At 31.2% G+C, this 23,511-nt stretch overlaps 1 protein-coding gene and 1 long non-coding RNA gene across 5 annotated transcripts; both read right to left on the reverse strand.

Moving 5' to 3' along the window:
• Positions 1-2,522: 2,522 nt before the first annotated feature.
• LOC101211048 (NADPH-dependent pterin aldehyde reductase) lies at positions 2,523-4,354 on the reverse strand. The gene is made up of 5 exons (XM_011657832.2): positions 4,138-4,354; positions 3,958-4,027; positions 3,626-3,819; positions 3,079-3,251; positions 2,523-2,941 (listed from the first exon to the last, which is right to left on the reverse strand). Exons 1-5 carry the CDS (start codon positions 4,315-4,317, stop codon positions 2,848-2,850), a joined length of 711 nt encoding a protein of 236 aa, XP_011656134.1. The 5' UTR covers positions 4,318-4,354; the 3' UTR covers positions 2,523-2,847.
• A 13,791-nt stretch (positions 4,355-18,145) lies between these two features.
• On the reverse strand, positions 18,146-23,137 carry LOC105435407. 4 transcript variants are annotated; one of them, XR_004216487.1, is made up of 5 exons: positions 22,843-23,137; positions 22,565-22,615; positions 20,758-22,353; positions 19,230-19,309; positions 18,146-18,403 (listed from the first exon to the last, which is right to left on the reverse strand). It is a non-coding gene; the product is annotated as an uncharacterized LOC105435407 (long non-coding RNA). The 4 variants fall into 4 exon arrangements; XR_004216486.1 differs by having other exon boundaries at positions 20,758-21,196; positions 22,177-22,615; positions 22,843-23,136; XR_004216485.1 differs by having other exon boundaries at positions 20,758-20,975; positions 21,059-22,615; positions 22,843-23,136.
• Between the last annotated feature and the right edge of the window lie 374 nt (positions 23,138-23,511).

Raw genomic sequence — 23,511 nt, forward strand, 5'->3', positions numbered from 1 at the left:
GATGGCTTCACGCAAACCATAAGATCAGACTTGTTTACTTTAACTAAAAGCAATATATTTGTGAGGAAGGGCTACGCTACTGATGACATGTTTAAGTTGGCTACGCTAGTGATGACATGTTTAAGTTGAACTTGGAAATTAATAAGAAATTATCTTCTACTTACATGTTGTCTACTTTTAATATTTGCCATGCTAGACTTTGTCATGTAATAAAATATTAATTAGCAACATTAGTAGGTTGAATCTTATTTATAAGTTATTTTTGCATGATTCTGAGAAATGTGCACGTTGAAGTCATGCTAAGATAACTAAGACTTCATATAAATCTGTAACTAGGGTAACTGAACCTCTACATTTAATTCGTTCTGATTTATGTGAATTTGATGGTATGTTAACTAGGAACAGTAAAAGGTATGTTATAACCTTTATAGATGATTGTTCTGACTACACTTTTATTTATTTGCTTAAAAATAAGAGTGATGTCTTAGACATGTTTAAGGTATTTACAATTGAAATAGAGAATCAGTTTAACAAAAGAATTAGGAGACTTCATAGTGATAGAGGAACTGAATATGATTCAGTTGCTTTTAATGAGTTTTATAGCTTTCTATGAGTTTTATACCTTTCTATGAGTTTTATACCTTAAAAGGAATAATACACAAATTCGATTGAACACCTTATTTTGGAGTCACTATGGATGCGACATACTCCATATAATTACTTTTTTATTGATACGAAATCTCTAAGTCCAACATTCATTTTCCAATTCAAAACTCTTCAGAAAAAAAAAACAACACAAACATAAATTAATATTCGTTTTAATAATCAAATTTACCTTTTTACCGTCGTCAACAGGATTGAACAATAGAGTGTGAAGAAAACCTCCCTCTTCGAACCAAACAGTGGCTTACCTAAGATTTTCGATGTTGCCACAATTCCTCGTATTTTTCCAGCAAAATTCTTCCCCAAACGATGACGGATTCCGCCACTGACCGAAGAACTAACGAGAATTCCTCGTATTTTTCCAATAAAAAATCTTCCCTAAACAAGATGTCTAATTCTACCACCAACCGAAGCACTAATGAGATCGAGGCCAATTTCTCGATGTTGAAGGGAGTTGTGAGTGATATAGTGGTCGAAACACAGTCCTCTAACAACACTCTGATGCTCGAAATTTGTGCCATTTTCTATAAAATATCAAAATTTAAGTCTCTCTTGAATTGAGTCGGGTTTGTAAGAAATGGAACTTGAGAGTTGGGTTTTTATATACAAACACACTCTCCCTACTTTTTCTCTCTTAATTTGTTTAGAGTATTTTAAAGCTGCCGGTTTAATCTTTAATTATGGTTGAAAAGATAAGTGTGTGAAAAGGAAAGAGTAATTTTGTGTGAGACCCGTGTTCGGAATAGAAGGATAAAATTTTGAAATTTTGAAAATAAGTATTTTGTTTAATTGCATAGGCTAGGCATTTTGTCGAAGGAAAGTGTTTTGAAGCTATGTGATAAGAGTAGGTGTTTTGAAGTTTTTTGCAGGGAGAAGAGTGTTGTAAGAAAGACAGATTAGGCGATCTGGAACTTATCGTGAGTTGAACCTATGTGATAAAAGAAAATAATTTTTCGAGGATTTTTCTATTATTATGCCTTAATCAATGGGTTACGTGTCAAGTTTGAGTTTAAGCATGGTTATGGGAAAGATTAAACTTACACGTGTACCGCCATTTGTAGAAGGAGTTGTCAAGTTGATATGAGATTATAATTGACTAATCCATGTTGAAAATGAGTATAAATAGAGGAGTAAAGGCGAGAAGCGAAGTTTGTAGCTAGCCAAGGGGAAACTAAGTTTATTAGTGAATTTCTAAAGTGCTCGTATATTTAAAAGTTTTCTTTGAATTTCATAATGGCTTGTAAACGATTATATGAATGAAAGCATGTGTTTTGATTACAAGTAAAGTCTCGGTGTTTAAACGAATATGAAATTATATTTAAACCTTTAGTCTTGTTCTTCTTATCATTGAGCTAAATGTTATAAGAGCAAAAGTAGTCATGTAGAGAAGGTCTACATGGTAAAATGAGGCGGAAAAATGCATACAAGATGTATATTGCACTTCGAATTGAGAAACGAGAAAGAAGCCAAAATATTCCCTTCCCTTTGCATACTTTGAATTTCGGTGGAAGAAACACAAAACATTGAATCAAATCAACTTTGTTTGTTTTTCTTTCTTTATTATTGTCAAATTGATGTTAGTGAGATTTAATTTTAATTAGTGTAAAAAATATTTTACAATAGGAAAAGAAATGGAGGAAGAGGAAGAAAAGGAGCATTCAAGTAAGAAGAGAAAGAAGACTCATAAAAGTGTGGAAAGGCATTGAATATTGATCGTTAAGTCCGACGATATCAACGGTGGGTATGAAGTTTGATATGACAAACGATTTCATGTCCAAAGAATTTGTTCAGTTTCTTGGCAAAAAAAGAGTTATGTAAATTTGATGGATAGTGAAGATGTGAAGGATTTGAAAAAGAAATACGGGGAAGTGCAAATTTATAGAACCGAATTTGATTTCAAGCATGCCATCCTCATGATCAAGTTGCAAAACCTCAACTTTCAACAATATCAAAGGGCTTTGGAGAAGTTTTCTTAACACACATATTCATCTTTTATCTCTTTTCTTTTTAATTCCCTTTGTGTATTTGATTTTATGTCTGAATTATTAATAATACAAATTCTTAATCCATCCATTTTGCCATCCATTACAATTTTTCTATAGAAATTACAAAATTTATATAGTAACTTATTCATACTAAAACTCGTTGAAATATGTTGCTTTGTACCAAAATTAAGTTATGTGATTATAATGGTAGAATGCCAGGATCTTCAACGGTGAGAGATGCACCATTATCAGTACGTGTAAGATTCAATATCATTGGAGCTGCTTTCGTAGCCCTATCATAATAATTGATTATACATAAGTAAAATAAATATAAATTTAACGGTGAAAGAGTTATTTAAAAGTTTAATTAGTTGTGAGAATTTTATAAAAGCATACGTTCGAAAATAATTATGATTATAATCATAAATACCATTTTTGAGGAGTTTGGAATTGAGAAGAAGTATTGCCCAATAAAGTAAATAGCATTTGTGTATTAACAACGCCAGGATCCAATGTCACAATCGTCATTCCATCTCCTACCTCTTTTGCTACTGATTTACTTAACCCTTCGGTCGCCCATTTTGAGCTACAATATGGTGATGCCTATGTGACAAAATAATAATAATAACAACAATAACAATAATAATAAAGATTGGGTAACAATGTCTATATTAAATTCTCATCCACTTGTCCATATTTTTTATTATCTAGCGTAGAAAAATAAATGAAAGAAAAAATAATAAGTTTCTAATATATATATATATATATATATATATATATATATATATATTTCAAAGTTAATTAATAAACATTATTAATAATAAGGAAACGAAAAATTCATATATAAATGAAAAGTTTGAGGTAAAAAGATTAAAAATGTAAATTTTACTATTTTTGAAATCGTAAAAACTAATGAAATTGAAACAAAACACAACTAAAAAATTGTGGGTAAAGATTGGAAAAGCAAATGAACATACCATAGGGACACCGAATGTTGCCACAATAGCAGAGATATTAACAATGATGCCTTTGTTTATAGGAATCATGAGAGGAATAAAATGGCGTAATACATTTGCGGTGCCCTTTATATTTATGTCAATTACTTTGTCAAACTCTTCCCTAGGGATCTCCCAAATCTTACCTTTCTTATTAATTACACCCGCATTGTTTACTGTCCATAAAGAAAGAAAATGTATAATTAGATAGAAAATTATTTTTTTTAAAAAAAATGGAATAATGAAAAAAATTAGGAGGAATAACGTGACAAAATTGATTTTGTAGTGTAAGATATTAATTAAACAAATAATACCAATTATATCAGGAATTCCAATTTTTTCTACCACAATTCGTGTCATCTCCTTAACACTGTCGTCGCAACTCTATTGAGCAAAACTAGTTTTAGATCATCAATACAAGAATAGAAAAAAAAGAAAAAAAAGTAGAAAAAAAAAAGTGAAAAGAAACTAAGAATAGTTTTGATTGAAAGTACCACATCAATGTTGAGAAGCAAATGGTTGTGTGAAGAGATATTGAGGAGGTGTTGTTTAAGTGAATTAAGGTTAGTTTGGGAACGAGAGCAACCGATAATAATATGACCAAACTTTGCTAACTCTATTCCGAGTGCTCTTCCCAACCCTTTACCAACTCCCGTTATTAAAACCTTCTTCATTCTCTCTTCTTCTTCTATATATCAACCTTTTAATTCAATTACTTCATCAATACATTCAATTATTTATATACACACTCACCACAACTTTTTGTTTATCCTTTCCCATCATATTAAATGTGATTTTAACATTTTGTTGCACCATTTTGAAAATATTTAACAAATATTAATCAATACTAATATTTTGCTTACATCATATATTATTAACTTTTTCTTTTTCCTTTTTGTTTTTATTTAAAAACAGTGGCACTGAATTTATTATTTGCTTGAAGGTGGACACCATTATGTTTACTTTGAAATAAGATGTCTAGAAATGATGTATAATTGTGTTTGGGTGTGTACGAAAAATATTATTATCATAATTTTATGCTAAATAAATAAGTTTGTACTTACTTTTTTTCATTAAGCACATAACAACCTTATAATATAATTTTAATAGATTAATTAATTACAAAAAATGATTGTAAATGACACACCTAATAAAAATATCTATAAATATATTAAAATTTTAATAATCTATTATTTGTAAACTCTTTATTAATGGATTTTAAAATTTTATTATATTTTAGTTTTTTCTATATTTGAAAATAATCGTTAAGTTAGTAATTAATGTGTGATAAAAAGTCAACAAAGATTTTTAATAAATTTACTATTAGATAATACTTAATTATCTAAAAGTTAGTAATTAATTATAATTTAATACATAATTATTTAAATCAATTAAATATTTTAGAGATAAAGGTAAAATTATTTAGGATATTTGTAAATAATGGACTGTTTTTGACATTTAATATAATTAACCCTACAATTAGTATTCTAATTAATTTACATTCATTCAATTCATTGCAGTGTTTAATTTAAATGCTCCATAATTAAATTTAGTTAATGTGTAATATAAAAGAGGAGAAACTGTAATAAGTGGCAGAAAAAAGAAAATAAAGGGAAAATTGTATAAACCACTTACAATCACACCTTTAATTTAAACTAAATTCTTCAATTTTTCTCCGATAGTTTGTTAATGGTTGCAGTCAAGTCCTTATTTTTAAATTAATAATTATCACCAGATATTTCTAAAATTTTAAAAATAAATATAAGTTCTTTCTCATCTCTCATCTCCCTCAACCATTATCCCTTCCATCTTAATCTTTATCTTCCTCGTTTTTATCTCTCTCTTTCATTTTAAAATTTTAGTAAATTTAAATTTGGATCAATATGAGGTTATTACTGTGAAATTCTGTTCCAAATTAAAATGTCTTATGTGAATCATAAATCTTTTTATTTATATATCAAATATACGTGATACTAATCTAACTTTTATTTATATAAATATATATCAAATATAAGTTGGGATTGAAAAGAAAGAGCAAAAGACAAAAAGTATAACAAACGTAAGAAGGTTTGAAAGTTACGTTGCTTTTGGAGAAAGATGATCAAGAGGTTTTGTGTTGGGATATAAAGGCTTTCTTCAAGAAAAGACATGGAAGAGAAAGGAGAAGGGAGCGGGGGGCGAAGAAGATGAAGATGGTCAGATGGAGGGAGAAGAGAGGTGAAGGATGTGTATGGTGTGAGAGAGAAACTTTGTGTTTCTTTTTTATTTTTTAATTTCATTTTATTGTAAAATACCCCATCATAAATATTAATTTAAAAATAAGGGGTGCTTTATGCAATATTTTACCAAATGAATTAGAAAACTTTTATAAATACAACAAACCATCCAAATATTTGTGATTGAATGACAAAATTAAAAAACCATGAAACCGGTCATTTTTTTAAAATATTTCAAGTTTGTCATTCTTTTCCATATTCTTTCTTCTCTTTTTTTTTCTTACAAATTTTCTTTTCCTTTTCATTGTCTTTTTCTCTTCTTTCGCAATTTTTTTTAATCTTTTTTCAAACTGTAATTGGGTTGTTCAAGATCGTGTACCAAATATAAAACATTGTAGTCACACGATCTTGAACAAAAAATACTTGGATATTGGTACACATCTGGAATATTTGGCTACAACCAGATCTAACAAATATAAAAGATCTTGGGCTACAACCAATCTAAAGATCTTGAATTTTTTTTTTTAAAGGATACTAGTAGACGAGTTTAGATTTGGATAGTGTGTAGCCAAATCTAAACAATCATGTAGCAAAGAATAAAAAAATTGTTTAGTTTTGGTGAGGAAGATGATGGTACCAAAAAATAGCCAAATCTAAACGACCTTATATAAAAAATCTTGAAAAAAATAGTTTAGATTTGGATGATCTAAACAATTCTGTAGCCAAATCCAAATGATATATCGTGTACCAAATATATTATGTGTGCGACATTGTGGACCTGTGAATTTTTTCATTTTTGAAATCGTTCGAACTCTGAAAAGAAATGCCTTCAGCCGATACATCAACCTGGAACATGAATCCATTGATAGTTGAGAGCAGCTTGAGGAGGGCTTTCTCAATCGCTTCTACAGCACTCGACGTATCGTCGACATGATGAAATTGACAAACACCAAACAGCAGAAGGGGGAGTCAGTCATTGACTACATAAATCGATTGAGAGCTCTAAGCCTGAATTGCGAAGACAGACTCACAGAAATTTCTGCAGTTGAGATCTGCACCCAAGGCATGCATTGGAAACTTCTCTATATTTTGCAGGGGATAAAACCATGCACGTTTGAAGAGTTGGCGACTCGTGCCCGTGACATGGAACTAAGTATCACACGCAGATGAGCAAAAGAATTTCTTGGTTCCAAAAATGAGAAGTGACGAGAATGAAATTGATGACACTAAAAAGATTGCAAATAGTGTCTTAAACGAGTCTATGGTTCATGCAACTCCTTTGAAATCTTTCTTTAAAAGAAAAGAAACAAAAATTGAAGGGAAGCATGATGGCGAGAAAAAGTGACGCCCAACTTTTAAAGAAAGACAAGAAAAAATTTATCCATTTTCTGACTCTGATGTTGCAGACATGCTAGAGCAGCTATTAGAGAAGCAACTTATTCAACTACCAAAATGCAAACGATCGGAACAAGCAGGAAAGTAGATTATCTTAAATACTGTAAGTATCATAAGGTCATTAGTCATCCTGTTGTAAAGTGTTTTGTGTTGAAGGAGTTGATTCTAAAGTTGGCTCGTGAAAAGAAGACTGAGTTGAATATTGATAAATTAGTTGGGACGAATCATGTTGCGGTCAAGATGACTAGTGTTCCACCATCAACACAACTTTATGATCAAAGGAAAAGCTTAATTCAGTTTGAGACATTTGAACCTATAGTTGTCCAATTCCAAAACAAAGAAGAGCTTGTTGAAGATGATGACGAATGATGGATAGTTGTGACTCATCGAAAAGGAAGACAATCAAATTCCATTCAAAAAGAGTTGTCATTCCGTCAAAAACATGCAAAAGGAAGCATCTCTTATAAAAATAAGGAAAAAAAAACAAGAAAACATAGAAGCCTAAGCCTGTGCAAGAGGAGGACGATGATCTTCTCCAACCCTAACAGCCCGTAACTTCATTAGAACTTTTTCAAAGAAGCTTCCTTGGCCATCATCTAAAGGAAGTATTAGAAATCACTACATGTCATGATGTCATATAGAAAAAGTCAACAACAATTATGCATCTTCTAAAAAAATTGACAATTCAAATGAAATTAAGCAAATGACTTCTGTCTTCGATCGTATCAAGCCTTCAACTACTCGATCTTCAGTCTTTCAAAGATTTAGTGTAGCCACGAAAGAAGAAGAAAATCAATGTCCAACGTCTACTTCTACTCGAACTTTAGCTTTCAAAAGGCTAAGTATCTTCACATCGAAGAAAGATCAACCTTCAACATTTGTTTTTGATCGACTAAAGATGACAAGCGATCATCATGAAAAAGAGATGAAAGCTTTGAAGGTAAAATCACTTCATGAAGAAAACATTGACAAGAAGATTAAAAGTTGAGTCCCATCACACATGAAGAGGAAGTTGTCTATTGACATTAAAACAAAAGGTCCTTTGATCGTGAAGCCAAGACTTATTATATTCACCAATTTTACAGATGAAGAAGGTGAACGATTTTTTTATGAAAATATAAATTGTTAAATGTGTAAAGCTTAAAAGGTGAATGACAAAAAAAGAAAAACTCAGTTGAACTATGTTATGACTTGATCCCTATGTTATAAAAGTGGTACGTAGGTAGCTTAAAGTTTACTTTAAGTTCAATTGCACAGAAAAAGGTATTATGCTTCATCGTGCTCTCATAAATTAATGTTAAATCATATCCAAAATTAAATTTATATCATAAAGTTTCACAAACTTTATATTATAATGTATCACTATACATTAAACTAATTCACAAAGTAAATTTGAACATTTCAAATTATAACCAATATAAATAAATCCCATTGCCCTTTACGAGTTAGGAATGAGACCTAATGGACCTGCAGATCAGAAGCTACAACGATTTGAGATTAATTGGCTAAACTCATTAACCACACTAATCAATATTCGTTCACTGTGTGTACACTCCACTAAAGACTCACATGTGTACACTCCACTAAAGACTCATAATTGAACTCTTCTCACTGTAGATATATTTCCTTCATGAGTGTTCGACCAGCTGGGTAAATTCCCAGCTCCCCACTTGGTCGTCACTCTCACCCATACAAATCAAATCTCTCGCAAACAGAAGCTCTGAATTAAGAGTAAGTTACCTAGGTATCCTAGTGAAATAGAAACCTAACTAGTTAACGAAGTTACATCTAGTGGTTACTATTTCGCGGTCTGGTCTTATGCAAATTCATTGCATAGGATACCCTCACTCGCATGTCAACTACACGAACCGCTGGATCATCCTTATCCCTATACTATAGACCAGATCATCCTTATCCCTATACTATATATCAGATCATCCTTATTCCTATACTACAGACCAAATCATCCTTATCCCTATACTATAGACCCAACATCCTTATCCCTATACTATAAACCCAACATCCTTATCCGTACACTATAGACCCAACATCCTTATCTCTATACTATAGACCCAAGACTCATTAAGCTTAGGATGTTAGTTTATTGGATTTGGGTTATTAAGACAAACCACACTATTCTCAAATGTGTTGAGTTATCTGAAGGGATAAAACCCCTATGGCAGCGGAAGTATTTAAAGAACCGTTTCTCAAATTAATTTGGGAATCTTAAAATACCAGTACATTGGTAAAATTTTAGAATCAAAATTCTAAATAAAAACTAAGCATGTTTTTAAATTAAAGGATACAAAGAACTTACTTTCGATGATATCTTTGAATTTACAAATCACCGAATTGGAGACACCACCCGTCAGAGACATTCCTATCCTCTGGGATGAGATTGGTTTGTGGGAACCAATTGGGATGGAAAAAAACTACACGAACTAAATTATTAATTAATTCTCCAATTAATTAATAGTTAAATTAAATATATTATATTTATTTAGCTTAAATTAAATTTGAATCATATTTAAATATAAGTTTTTCTCAAAGCCAATAATTTTAATATAAATCCAATTCACATTAAATTAATATTTGAACTTATTCAAATATTTTATCTCCCATAAATTAATTCTGAATCATATTCAAAATTAAATTCTTATAATAAACTTATTAAAATATTTTATCTCTCATAAATTAATTCTGAATCATATCCAAAATTAATTTTTATAATAAAGTTTCACAAATTTTATATTATAATGTATTACTATATATTAAACTAATTTCCTAAGTAAATTTGAAAATTTCAAATTACAACAAATATAAATAAATCTCATTAGCCTTTACGAGTTAAGAAGGGGACCTAATAGACCTACAGATCATAAGCTACAACGATATGAAATTAATTGGCTAAACTCATTAACCACATTAATCAATATTCGTTAACTATGTGCACACTCCATTAAAGACGCACAGTTGAACTCTTCTCACTCTAGATATATTTCTGTGTCTATGAATATAGACCAATAACAGTAAGTTAGTCCTTCACGAGTGTTCGTAACACCAGCTAGGTCAATTTATCGTTTTACCCATGGGTTACCTTTAATCTTTAAATATCAGTGTTCCTCCAATGAACAACCTGTTTATAGTCCTACCAATAAACAGAAACCTCTCTCGTGCCATAGAGAGGGTAGGGCCCTTTGTTCAAGACCTTGAGACACCATTTAAAGGAACACTCATCTATTTACCCTAAAGTAGGGAATGACTGAATTTCATCTTGTGTAATTATGTTCCCAGCTCCCCACACGGTTTTGTCGTCAAAATGATAAGCTTATTAAGTCGAAGATCTGGCCACTCTCACCCGTACAAGTCAAAGGACAATCCCTCGCGAACAGGAGTTCATAACACACTCAGATTAAGACTAAGTTATTACTAGGATAAGGTATCCAACTTTATCCCTATACTATAGACCCTTTAAGTTGATCTTAAACATTGATCTCTGTATATTTCTACATACTGTTCAAAACTCATTAAACAACTTAGGATGTTAGTTTATTGGATTTGGGTTATTAAAACAAAACTAATAATTTAATCAATAACAATTATTACAATAATAACACTTTATTAATAACGGTCAATGGATTATATTTACAATCTACGAGTTTTAGGACACAAATTCTAACATCATCGATCTTAACCATATACTTTATCGGCTAATCACATGAATTGCAAGAATTTTGACATGATTTGAGAAGGTGGTTGTTATGGTTTGCTTTACTGATGGCCAAGATATAGTAGTTCCTCCACATGGGAATAGATAACCTGTTTGAGATCTAGCTTTGTTTGGATAAGATAAATATTCAAAATCTGCAACACCAACTAGGTTAAAATTTGATTTATTTGAATAAAATAATCCTTTATCAATTGTTCATCGGATATAACAAAGTATATGTTTAATTTCATTCCAGTACCTTTTTGTTGGAGAGGGATTGTGTCTAGCTAATAAATTTACTGAAAATGCAATATTTGGTGTTGTATTATTAACAAGATACATAAGTGCACAAATTGCACTAATATATTACTTCCTGGACCAATGAGTTCTTCATTGTCATCTCGAGGTCGAAATATATCTTTCTTCACATCTAGTGAACGAACTTGTATTAGGATGTTCAATGGATGTGCTTTATCCATATAAAATCTTTTTTCTGTATAAGTTAATTGATGAACAAATATCACATCTACTAGATGTTCAATTTGTAAACCAAGACAATTTTTTTTCCGAGATCTTTCGTATCAAATTCTTTGTTAAGATACTCTATTGCCTTTGAAAGTTGTTCAGAAGTTCTAATTATATTAAAATCACCAACATATACAATTATAATAGCAAATCTTGACTGTGTTTTCTTTATAAAAACGCATGGACATATTTATATTATTTTGATATCCTTCTTTGAACAAGTATTCACTCAGGTGATTGTACCACATTCGTCTTAAATGCTTCAATCCATATAATGATCTTTGTAACTTTATTGAATATAGTTTTAGGGAACTTGATTTATATGTTTCAAGTATTTTAAATCATTCTAAAACTTTCATATAAATATCATTATCAAGAGATCCATATAAATATGTTGTGACTACATCCACAAGATGCATGTCCAGATTTTCATACATATCCAGACTGATTAAAAATCTTAATGTGATTGTATGCACCACTGGAGAATATGTCTCTTCATAACCAATACCAGGTCTTTATGAAAAACCTTGTGCAACTAATCTTGTTTTATATCTTGTGATCTCATTATTTTCATTTCTTTTTCTCACAAATGCCCATTTATATCTCACAGGTTTGACACCTTCTTGTGTTTGGACTACTGGTCCAAAAACTTGACGTTTGGAAAGTGAATTTAATTCGACCTCAATTTCTTCTTTTGATAAAAACCTATCTTTTCTTTGTCAACATTCTTCAACAGATTTTCGTTTAGAATCTTCGTTTTTGGATATAATATCAAGAGCAACATTATATACAAAAATGTTGTCAACAACTACATTAGTTCGGTTCCATCTTTTTACTATAATGACATAGTTTATCAAGATCTCATTATTATCCTCGATTGTTTTATTTTCTTTGATATTTTTGTCAAAAGTCAATTATTGAATTTCTTATGGAACATCCACATCCTTAATCGAGTTATTGACTCAATTTCTTTTCCGAGGATTTTTATCTTTGGAACCTACTGGTCTACCATGCTTCTTGCATGTTCCAGATTCATTAATAACAACATGTTGTGTAGGTATATCAATCTTTGATGGGTCTAGACGTTCAGCCACACTAGCAGAAAAAATTTGTTGGAGCGCGAAAGTTGAAAAAGTACAAGAGGACAGTCTGTGAAGCGCCGCTGCAGTTTTTTAGAACATTAAATGTCACATGACCTCTTGTCAACATAAACTTTTTCATATAAATAGTCTTTCACTTCAGAACTCGGTGTGCGTAATTTCTGGTTGGAGAGCAAGCTCAAACATCATCCACCCTCTGTTTTTCTTAAAGTTTATAGGTGAGAGCTTGGGACAAAAGAGAGAGAGAGTTCATCCCCCCATTTTCTCTCAGTATTAGGCAAATATCAAAGCTAAAGAGGATGAGAAATTATACTCGCAGGCATAGTCCTTTCTTCTATCTTTCATTTTCCTTTTATATTGTACTATATTGTATTATTTATTTAATGACTGAAAGACCTAAAGTTATGATTTTCAATACGTTGCATTTTATATTTCATTCACCCATACCATTGTTTCTTCTCTTCTCTGTTATGTTTAATTAGTTTGTGCTGATAAAATGTATGCTTGAGGCTTTGATGGTCATGATGTTTTTACTCTAAGTTTTGTTATGTTAAGTGTGAATGTAAAAGAACCTTGTATATTCGAAAGAAGAACAATGAGCTTGACCGTGACCATCTGACAATGAAAGCACGCATTTAACTAAGTGTTTGACAAGAAGAGTGCAACGATGTATTTTTGTTGTTAAGTTCATCCTTTACATACATTGCAGAAATGGCAATGTGTGTGGCGAAAACACCTAGAGGTTGTTTGCCTTAATCAAGGAAAAACAACTTGGAATACTTATAACATGATAGACGCAAATCATAAGTCAACTCTGTGTATTTGAATCCAGAAAGGAGAACAAGTATGGTAGAGTGTTTAGAAGCATCTCACCTTAATTATGAGTTGAAGTATGCTTTGTGTTGCCTCGAATCTTCGAGTGCATTCTATCGCATTCAACTAGTTAAACTATTCCTTCCTTGCCATGTCTATAATGAGTTCTTTATTCATCTCTTTTTATCTCGCCATGTCAGCTTGCACACTAGGCACATCAGGCACACCATATATATACTAGATTATAGTAGATAATATATTGTTCATATACCACACTGTATAGCGTATACCGCATATATTTAGTAGCATGATAAGGTAAAATAGAAACTTAAGCTCCCTGTGTTCGACCTTGGACTTACATGAATGTTGGGATTTATGTCCTAAAACTTGTAGATTGTAAATATAATCCATTAACCGTTATTAATAAAGTGTTATTATTATAATAAATTATATTGATTATATTATTAGTTGTCTTAATAACCCAAATCCAATAAACTAACGTTCTAAGTTGTTTGATAAGTCTTGAACAATATATTGAGACATACATGGATCAATGTTCAAGATCAGCTTAAAGGGTCTATAATATAGGGATAAGGCTGAGTACGTTATATATCCTGGTAACAATATGGATATGGCTCACTTTGTATTTGATACAAACATAATGATTCAACGCGTTTGTGTAGGTGACATGCGAGTGAGGGTATCCTGTGCAATGAGTTTGCATAAGATCATACCACGAAATAGTAACCACTAGATGTAACTTCGTTAATTAGTTAGATTTCTACTTCATTAGGATGATCTAGGTAACTTAGTCTTAATCCTGAGTGTATTATGAACTTCTGTTCGCGAGAGATTGTTCTTTGATTTGTACGGGTAAGAGTGGCCAGATCACCGACTTAATATGCTAATCATTTTGGAGACAAGACTGAGTGGGGAGCTAGAAACATAATTACACAAGATGGAATTTACTCATTCTCTACTTTAGAGTAAATAGATAAGTGTTCCCTTAAATGGTGTCTCTAGAACTTGGACAAATGACCCTACCCTCTCTATGGAACAAGAAGGATTTATGTTTATTGGTTGGATCATAAGCAGGTTATTCATTAGAGGAGCATTGGAATTTAAGGACCAAAGGTAACCCAGTGGTAAAACGATAATTTGACTAACTTATTGTTATTGGTCTATATTCGTGGACACATAAATATATCTACGATGAGAAGAGTTCAACAGTGAGACTTTAGTGGAGTGTACACACAGTTAATGAATATTAATTAATGTGGTAAATGAGTTTAGCCAATTAATCTCATATCGTTGTAGCTTCTGATCTGAAGGTCCATCAAGTCATCTTCCTAACTCGTAAAGGATAATGAAATTTATTTATATTGACTGTAATTTGAAATGTTCAAATTTACTTTGAGTATAATGTGTGGTGATACATTATAATATAAAGTTTATATTTTAACTAAAATTTATTATATAAATTTAATTTTAGATATGATTCAAAACTAATGTATGAGAGATAAAATATTTGAATGAGTTCAAATGTCAATTTCATGTGAATTTGATTCATATTAAAATTATTGGTTAGGAGAGAAATTTATATTTGAATATGATTCAAATATTAAGTTAACTATAAAAGATATTTAATTTAAATATTAGTTAATTGAAGAATTAATAATAGTTTAGTTTAATTTGATTTAATTAATTTAAAACTATGAGATATTGGAGAAATATTCATTAAATATGATTTAAATGAAATATTAGTTAAATATGATTTAAATGAAATATTAATTAAATATGATTTAATTAATTATTATTTAATTAGTTGATTTGAAATTTCTATTAATTTAATATTTTTAAATTAATAAATTCTCATGAATTCTCTCCTACTCCATGAAGGAAAGATAGTTATAAATATGTAGAAGAAAACAATTTTTTTTCTTGAACTAATGATTTTGCTTTTATGCAAAATAAGTTCTCTCTAAACCTTTTCTCATTTGAATTGGTTCCCACAAACCAATTTCATCCAGAAAGATCTTTGATGGGTGGTGTCTCTAATTCAGTGGATTGTAGATTTAGAGACATCAACAAGAGTAAGGTCTATGTATCTTTTAATTTTAAAAGCATGTTTAGTTTTTTATTTAGAATTTTGATTCTAAATATTACCACTGTACTGATATTTTGGAATTTCTGAATTAAATTGAGAAATGTTTTTGTAAAATCTTCCGCTGCCAAGGTCTTTTATCCCTTCAAGGAAACCTCTCTTCATTTGTACTTGGACGACATGAAGGAAAACTCGCACGATAATTATTACATTTTGCAATTTAATAATGCATAAATAGGACTACACCTTTTAACGCATACTCTTAACTAGTCGCCATATAGGCACTTCATTAGAGTTCTTAACGCCTCATCAATGGTAATCTTGTATGCGCATACACACTTAAAAGAAAACCACAAGCACTCATGTCCATACACCACCCAACAAAATGGAAGAGCAAAACACAAACATCGTCACATTCTAGACTTTGTTTGTTCTACACTCATTTCTTCTTCCTGTTCTGAAAAATTTTGGGGAGAGGTTGCCCTCTCTTATGTTTATGTCATCAACTGCCTTCCTTCTCAGGTCATTCACAATGTTTTCCCCTTTGAACGACTATATGGTACTCCCCTCTTTTACTCTAATCTCAGAGTTTTTTATCGTGCATGTTTTGTGTTATTACATCCTTATGAATATACCAAACTTGAACATCGTGCTCATCTATGTTGTTTCTTGGGTTACGGTACTGAACATAAAGGATTTTTTTGTTGGGGTCTCATCTCTCAACAATTACGTATATCTCGTCGTGTAACTTTTTGGGAACATCGTATGTTTTCATTTTTTTCTTCTTTCCATGTATCTCTATCTAGTCCTTACCCATTCTTCATCGATCTGTCTACTAACTTATTTTCCACTTTTGGCTCACTACCTGACACTACATCTTGTCCTCTACCTATATATGAGCTCACTTAATCTAATTATATCTATGCGCTCTTGGATCTTCCATCTGCCCCTTGTGAAGGGCATGAATTTGCACCTGTTCGACAATCCACCCGGGTAAGAGAAACTTCTTCTCATCTTAAAGATTGTCATTGTTTTTCTACTATTATGTCTTTGATTGAACCTTCCTTGTATAAGGAAGCTAATAGTAACCACTTGTGGCAGCAAGCAATGGATGAAGAGCTTCAAGCCTTAGAAAAGACTCGTACTTGGGACTATGTTAATTTACCTCGTGAAAAGAAACCTATCACCTGCAAGTGGATTTTAAAATCAAAACGCACTATGATGACTTTATTGAACGATACAAAGCACGACTTGTGGCCAAAGGTTATTCTCATAAATATGACATTGATTATGAAGAAACATAGAGTAGCTCGAATGATGTATTTGTTCGCAGTCTTTTAGCCATCGTAGCTGCAAAACAATGGCCCCTCCTTCAAATGTATGTTAAAAATGTGTTCGATGTCTATATAAAACCACCATCTGGTACTACTCCTCTACCTCGTAAAGTGTCTTCTTCGTCGTGCTCTCTACGGTCTCAAACAGGCTCATCGAGCTTGGTTTGCGACATTCAGTTCCACTATTATCCAACTTGGGTTCACCTCCAACTCTCACGATTCAGCCTTATTTACTCGTCAGACATTTAATGGTATTGTTCTCTTTCTTTTATATGTTGATAACATGATTATTACATGTGATCACCCTTAAGCCATATCTAATTTGCAATGTTACCGGGGTAAGCACTTTGAGATTAAGGATTTAGGCACCCTCAACTATTATCTCAAGCAAAATATGCTTCTGACCTCCCAGTCGATCGATTTGGTATTACTGACTCAGCCACATCTTCAACACCTCTGGATCCAAATGTGCAACTCACTCCTTTTGATGGTGTTCCTTTGGACGATCCCACTTTGTATAGACAATTACGTTGGCAGCCTAATTTACTTAAATGTGACCCACTGAGATATTACATATGCAGTTCACATTGTTAGTCAATTCATTGCTGCTCTTCGTACTATTCCCTTCAATATTTTACCTCGTATTCTTCACTATATTAAAGGCACTTTGGGTCATGGTCTACACATTACAAGAAAAATGGCTTACGACGATAGTTATTTTCTGTCATAAATAAAACTTGTAACAACTTTTTGCAGTATTATTAACAAATAATAAATGTCATTATTTTATATTTTGGGACAATAAATAAATATCACCAGCTCATACATATTAGAGAGTATCTGTCATTTTTTGCATATTGATGATAGTTATAAAATGTCACAAATTCGTATAATTTAACATTTTTTCCTATGAAAAATATGTCAATCATGACACAATTTTAAAAAATTAAATGTCATTGTTTCAATAATGACGACAGTTACAAAATGTCAAATCACGAATTCAAATAATTTGACATTCTTTTTCTGTCAAGAATATGCCAATCATGACAGTTTTTAAAAAATCAAATGTTATTGTTTCAATATTGACAACAGTTACAAAATGTCAAATCACAAATTCAAATAATTTGACATTTTTTCCTGTCAAAAATACCTTTACCTTGACAGTTCAATAAAAAATCAAATGTCATATTCCTCTATTACTACATTTGTTAACAATAAAATACATTAATGATAGCTCCTACTTTTCTTGTCGTCCTGCCATTACATTAACCAGTTCAATCACAAAGAACTTCTAATACAACACATCTATAAGGAAACAAACAGTCAACACATTAACATACATACGTTATTATACACTTTGTAATATTTGTACAATAAGATTGACTAATAAGCATTTTTGGTAAAGGGTTTACATAAAAATAGAATAAACAGAGACACATTTTCCTACCAACAAGCCTAAAATAAGCACATTAGAACCAAAATTTTGCTACCAACCATACAAAAAGTCTTATATCGATCAATTGCTCTAATACGACTTCACTGCTCCAATAGATTCTTTCAAAACCTAGTAAGAAAACGAAACCTCATTTTAGAGTATGTCTAACAAAATTTACAAACCAAATCAGTTCACATGTAAACAAAAACAAAAAGTTTGTAGATTATAACTCCCATAAAACCACATGAGTGCCAAATTTGTGCATCAACAAGATGGTAATATTTACAAAACTAAAACAATAGAGTTTTTGTTTTGGCCGACAATAGACAACAACGAAAGAAGTCCAATAAGTAATGATAAATGGGAATTTAGAGTGGAAGATGAAATTTATATTTATGAGTTTTGAGATATATAAGTGTTAAATTTGAAGTCTTTTTGAATTTTATTCTTACACATGCAAAGGGAGATGAGATTTTTCATGTGTCATTATTTTGGGCCAACAAAACTCATAAACAGATATCAAAGAACAGAGTCCGATTGGATTGGATTTTCATTTTGAGGGGCACAACTTTGTTTCCTAATTTTGTATACATATAATATTCCAAATTTGGAAGTTCAGAGAACAAATTGGATAGAGAACTTTAAAAACTTTAACCTCCTTAATAATACTTTTAACCAAAGAGATATTCCCCCCACCTCCTCCCGTTTAAGAATGAATGAATATAAGCCTACTGCACCAGAAAGCTGAATTCTCACACAATAAACAATACCAAAACTAGAAGAGGTTGAATTCAAGGCACATAATGAACCAATTTTACTCTTGACATGACACCATGCCACAAAATCAAACTCATAAGTTCAGCTACAACTACAGCGACCTCCAACCTAAGAGATAAACTCAAAACTCAACAATATGAAAAAACCAAAAGAAATGAAACATTTTTTTTTTCTTTACCTCAATCATCTCTGGTCCTGCACAAGACGGCGAGAGACAACAAGAAGTGCTTTCTTGATAGCCAAAATATCCCCTTCTATCTGCCAGAAACATAGTATATTCATGACAGCAGATACATGGCTAGCTAATACCAAGCAAAGAGTTTCGTAGACATAAACATCTACATATTCTAGTTAATTTCCTAATAAAGAGTTACACATTCCCCAAGTGAGGTTCTATCCCAGTCTGTCTTAAAGCAAAAGATTGTAACAACATTAGTTAATCACTTTTATCGAGTTTAGGAATATTCTAATAATAATAATAATAAAAAAGGACTAATTCCATTAAATTGGAGATTTTATATATGAAGAGAAAGAGCTAATAAAACCAAATTCTAGGCCATTAACAAGAAATAAGATTTTACAACTTCACACTTATCAATATAAAATATGCTTTAACAAAACGTACCAACCCTATTAAAAATACAGATAAGTTCAACACTTTAACAAATTTATAGTGGTGTCAACTGAAGGATTACAATCCAAAAAATACTACAAGAGTGACAGCTACTTTAAACATTTTCTGTGGTAGAATTCCTTTGATATAATAAACAAAAGCCACTGAGTTCATCAGTAGTAACAAAATAAAAAAGGGCAATGCGCAATTGAATCCTGCGGTCATACAACAATGCTAAAGGCAGTATGAAATCAAACTTGAGCACCAAGAAGAAAATTTGCCAAAAATAATTACTAAACATCATTAACTAAAGTACCAACACAACAGTACTAACCGGCACAACAATGACTGCGTAAACAACTACAAAATCTCCCCTTTCTTTTGAGAATAGAAAGTCTCCAACTATCTAACAACTCAAAAATTTCATATCAAAACCACTGAACAGTTTTGTTACTGTTTGGATGTTTGGAACACCAACAAAGAAACTTTAGTGCTCAAGGAACTAATGAAATCTGTCTAAACTGTAAACTACTCTTCGTTGGTTCGAGTAAAGTAATAAATCATTAAATATACATCAAATTTACAACACACAAAAACAATGTTCATAACTCTGAACATATAAAATTCCCCTACGTGAGTTTTCATGCAAAACTTCTCTCGGTTGTCAATGAACAGTCGTATCTCTTGAAAAATTAAAATTTTTATATAGTTATAAGGTACTGGATAGTGGACACTATACTTCATTGATTGGCAAAAAAATTAGAAAAAGAACCAATTAACTACTGAAAGTTGAACCATCTTTATATACATAGGTTAGAGCCTAGAGGTATGTTCACTCTTGTTCTCGAGCATTAATCCTTTAGCAAAGAAATCCAACCTAAGCTTACAGAGTGTGCAGAAACAAAATCCAAAAACTTGTCAATATGTATAACTAAATACAATTTTACTCATACAACAATCCAATTTTCAGTGCTTTTTTTACTCTATAAACACCTCTTATAAATGATGTTATACACTTCTCTAGAACTTATAACTAGTTCAATGAGTTCTTCATAAGATAACCAAATTTGGTAGGGAGGTAGAAACTACTTACCTAGATTGAAGCTCACAATTTTCAATCCGAAGATCTACTTTCTTGAACAAATAACGACAACGTCCTTGAGGTCTAAACAACAAACACAATGTTTACAATATATAATTCAAATAACTTAATCAACATATATTAAGAGAATGTTTAGGAGCAATAATATTATCCAAAATCAACTAAAACCAATAATTCTCCTTAGTTCATTAGCTCAAGCTAGTAACAAACTACAAACAACAAGCTAAAATCATGTTAGAAACTGAATTAACATACTTTATTTGAGTTCAAAATAGCGTGATTTCAAACTTACCTAAACTTTAATCTAACATATTTAAATTTAAACAAACCAAGTTGAAGACGAACAAAAAAATCTAAAAGTTGAAGACCAATGAAGATCATTATGGCAGACAGACTGCCTCCCTTGGTTGAAACACTACAAAAGCCGCAGCTGAAAGACAAAATGGAATTTATTAATCAATCAGAACCATTCTATTTTTAGAATAATCAAATGTGAATCTAGGTAAAAGGCCTGATCTCTGCGGTGGTAATTCGCCAAAGTCTCCAAACAATGATTCAATAGTTGTAAAGAAAAGAAATATTGGAGTATCAATTGTATATCAGATACTAATTGAGACCATCATAGACCTAAGAACTCAATTACCTCCAAAGATAAGTTAAAAACTTCAATCCTGGCAGTGGAAACATTATGTCATTAATACCCTTCTCCATAAGAAAATTTAAAGAAATCTCAGGAATTAGCATGAAGAGTAATATCTATTAATCATACTCATGGACAAGGAAGATACTTAAAAAACAAACCCCATAAAAAGAGGCAGCAGTTCACGGACATACTTGTCTGATTCTCTTGTAGTAACAATGAAATGGCTCACGCACATGTGGACAAGTAAAATTCATAAATTCTCAGTACCCACTATTGTCTTAGCTACTTAACAAAAAAACTTGGTACAGTCAAACTTGCTAAAAAAATATCAGCATCTTCCTATGTTATTTTGTCTCTCAGCATTCTCAACTTCTTTCAAAATTCAAGATTTTTTTTTTAAAACAACGCAAATGCAAAAGAACTGGAAAAAACAATAAGTGTTGAGCAACAATACCAACATAATAAAGTAGAAACCACCTTAGGCAACATAATATATTGAGCCAATAATCCATTACCCATTCCAAAAATTGACATTAAATTATCAAAATCAATTAAATCCTTAAATGCCAAACAGCTAATTAACTAATTTACATACGAAATCTGATTGGCTTGGCTCAAGAGTTACTCAGAAGTATTCAACAATCAATTATATTCGGTTAAGGTTACAAAAAAATTAGAAAATAAATAAAGGATCAGTAAAAGTCAAAAGAAAATATATACATATATAAATAGAAGCAGAATAGAACAAAATTCAGCAGCTTCTTTACCTTGCATCCTTGAAGAAAAATACGAATAGGTGTTTTTGTTTTATCCCAAGATGGGTAAGGATCATCTTCCTCAGACATGACCGAGAAGGCCATTCACTGAACTGTTTATAAAATAATCAAGTTGCTATATTCTTAAAGAGCCCAAATGATGATGAAAAAAGTTCAAGTTCGCAGAACCTGCAGAATGAACAAAAATGTGGAAAGAAATGGTTGGGCTAGAGATATTCTCCCAACTGAGGAAACGAGCCAGCTATGTTAAATTTAGATTCAAGTTACCCACATAATTTGGAATGTTTTGCATTTACAACATGATGTTCATCAATCATTACATATGTTCCAGGATTATATTTTATTTAGAGCACGAAAAGTAGAAGCATTGAATCCAAACCTGGAACCCATTCCATAAAATCAACACGATGTTCCACATGGTGATGCATACCTAAGAACATAAATTTATAACCAAAATATCACAAAACATTAGATTCATGCGAGCAGATAACTCTAGTAAACTAACAACTACGTTAACCATAAAATTTTCTTTTTAAAAGAATCGTGATGATGCAGTAAAAAGAATGGGAATAAAAATTGTGCCAAGTTCCAAACACAAAATTAAACCAATAAGGAGAGTGATAGATAATACTGATGGAAATGAAAAACTGAACTAACCCAAAAGACAGATCCTTTAGATTTGCATGACGATTGAAATTTTCATTCGAGGTCCTTCAACGATTTATATCTAGAATCTCCCCACAAAACGTCAAAAAATCTTAATTGTCTTCATACTAAACTAAAAGGACGTAGCCCCTTGATTCAGGTACTGTCATAATTATTCAAAAACTAGTTTAAAAGTTAATTAGATAACCATGTCTACGATACAATGAGAATAAAATGAACGTTTATGAAGCCTCTCATAACAAAATTTCCATCTATGATCATTTCACACTCATTCATCTTCAATCTCCAAACTCATTGTCCTATACACAAAACAAAATAAAAAAACTTACCTTTCATTGAGGTAGGGGTGGATGGGAGACATGGTTTTATATTTTTGCAAAGGTATTGGGATCTCTTGTCCAACATACAAGTGAAAGTTGAACTAAGCTACAATTATTTAAAATTTCATACAATAAATTCAAAGTTTATATACCTAATTTTTTTTGTTAAGTAATATATATATATTATATTAATTCGGGTTGGGTTGGGTTCAACCGAATTTTTCAACCTCCAATTCGAGACCCAACCCAACCAAAAAAAAAAAAAAAAAAATTAGTCCAACTCAACCCATATTTTAACCTAACCCAACTCATATAATAGGCATTGGGTAGTCCGGCTTAT

This window comes from Cucumis sativus, chromosome 5 (assembly GCF_000004075.3).
Source record: "Cucumis sativus cultivar 9930 chromosome 5, Cucumber_9930_V3, whole genome shotgun sequence".
Classification (NCBI taxonomy): domain Eukaryota; kingdom Viridiplantae; phylum Streptophyta; class Magnoliopsida; order Cucurbitales; family Cucurbitaceae; genus Cucumis; species Cucumis sativus.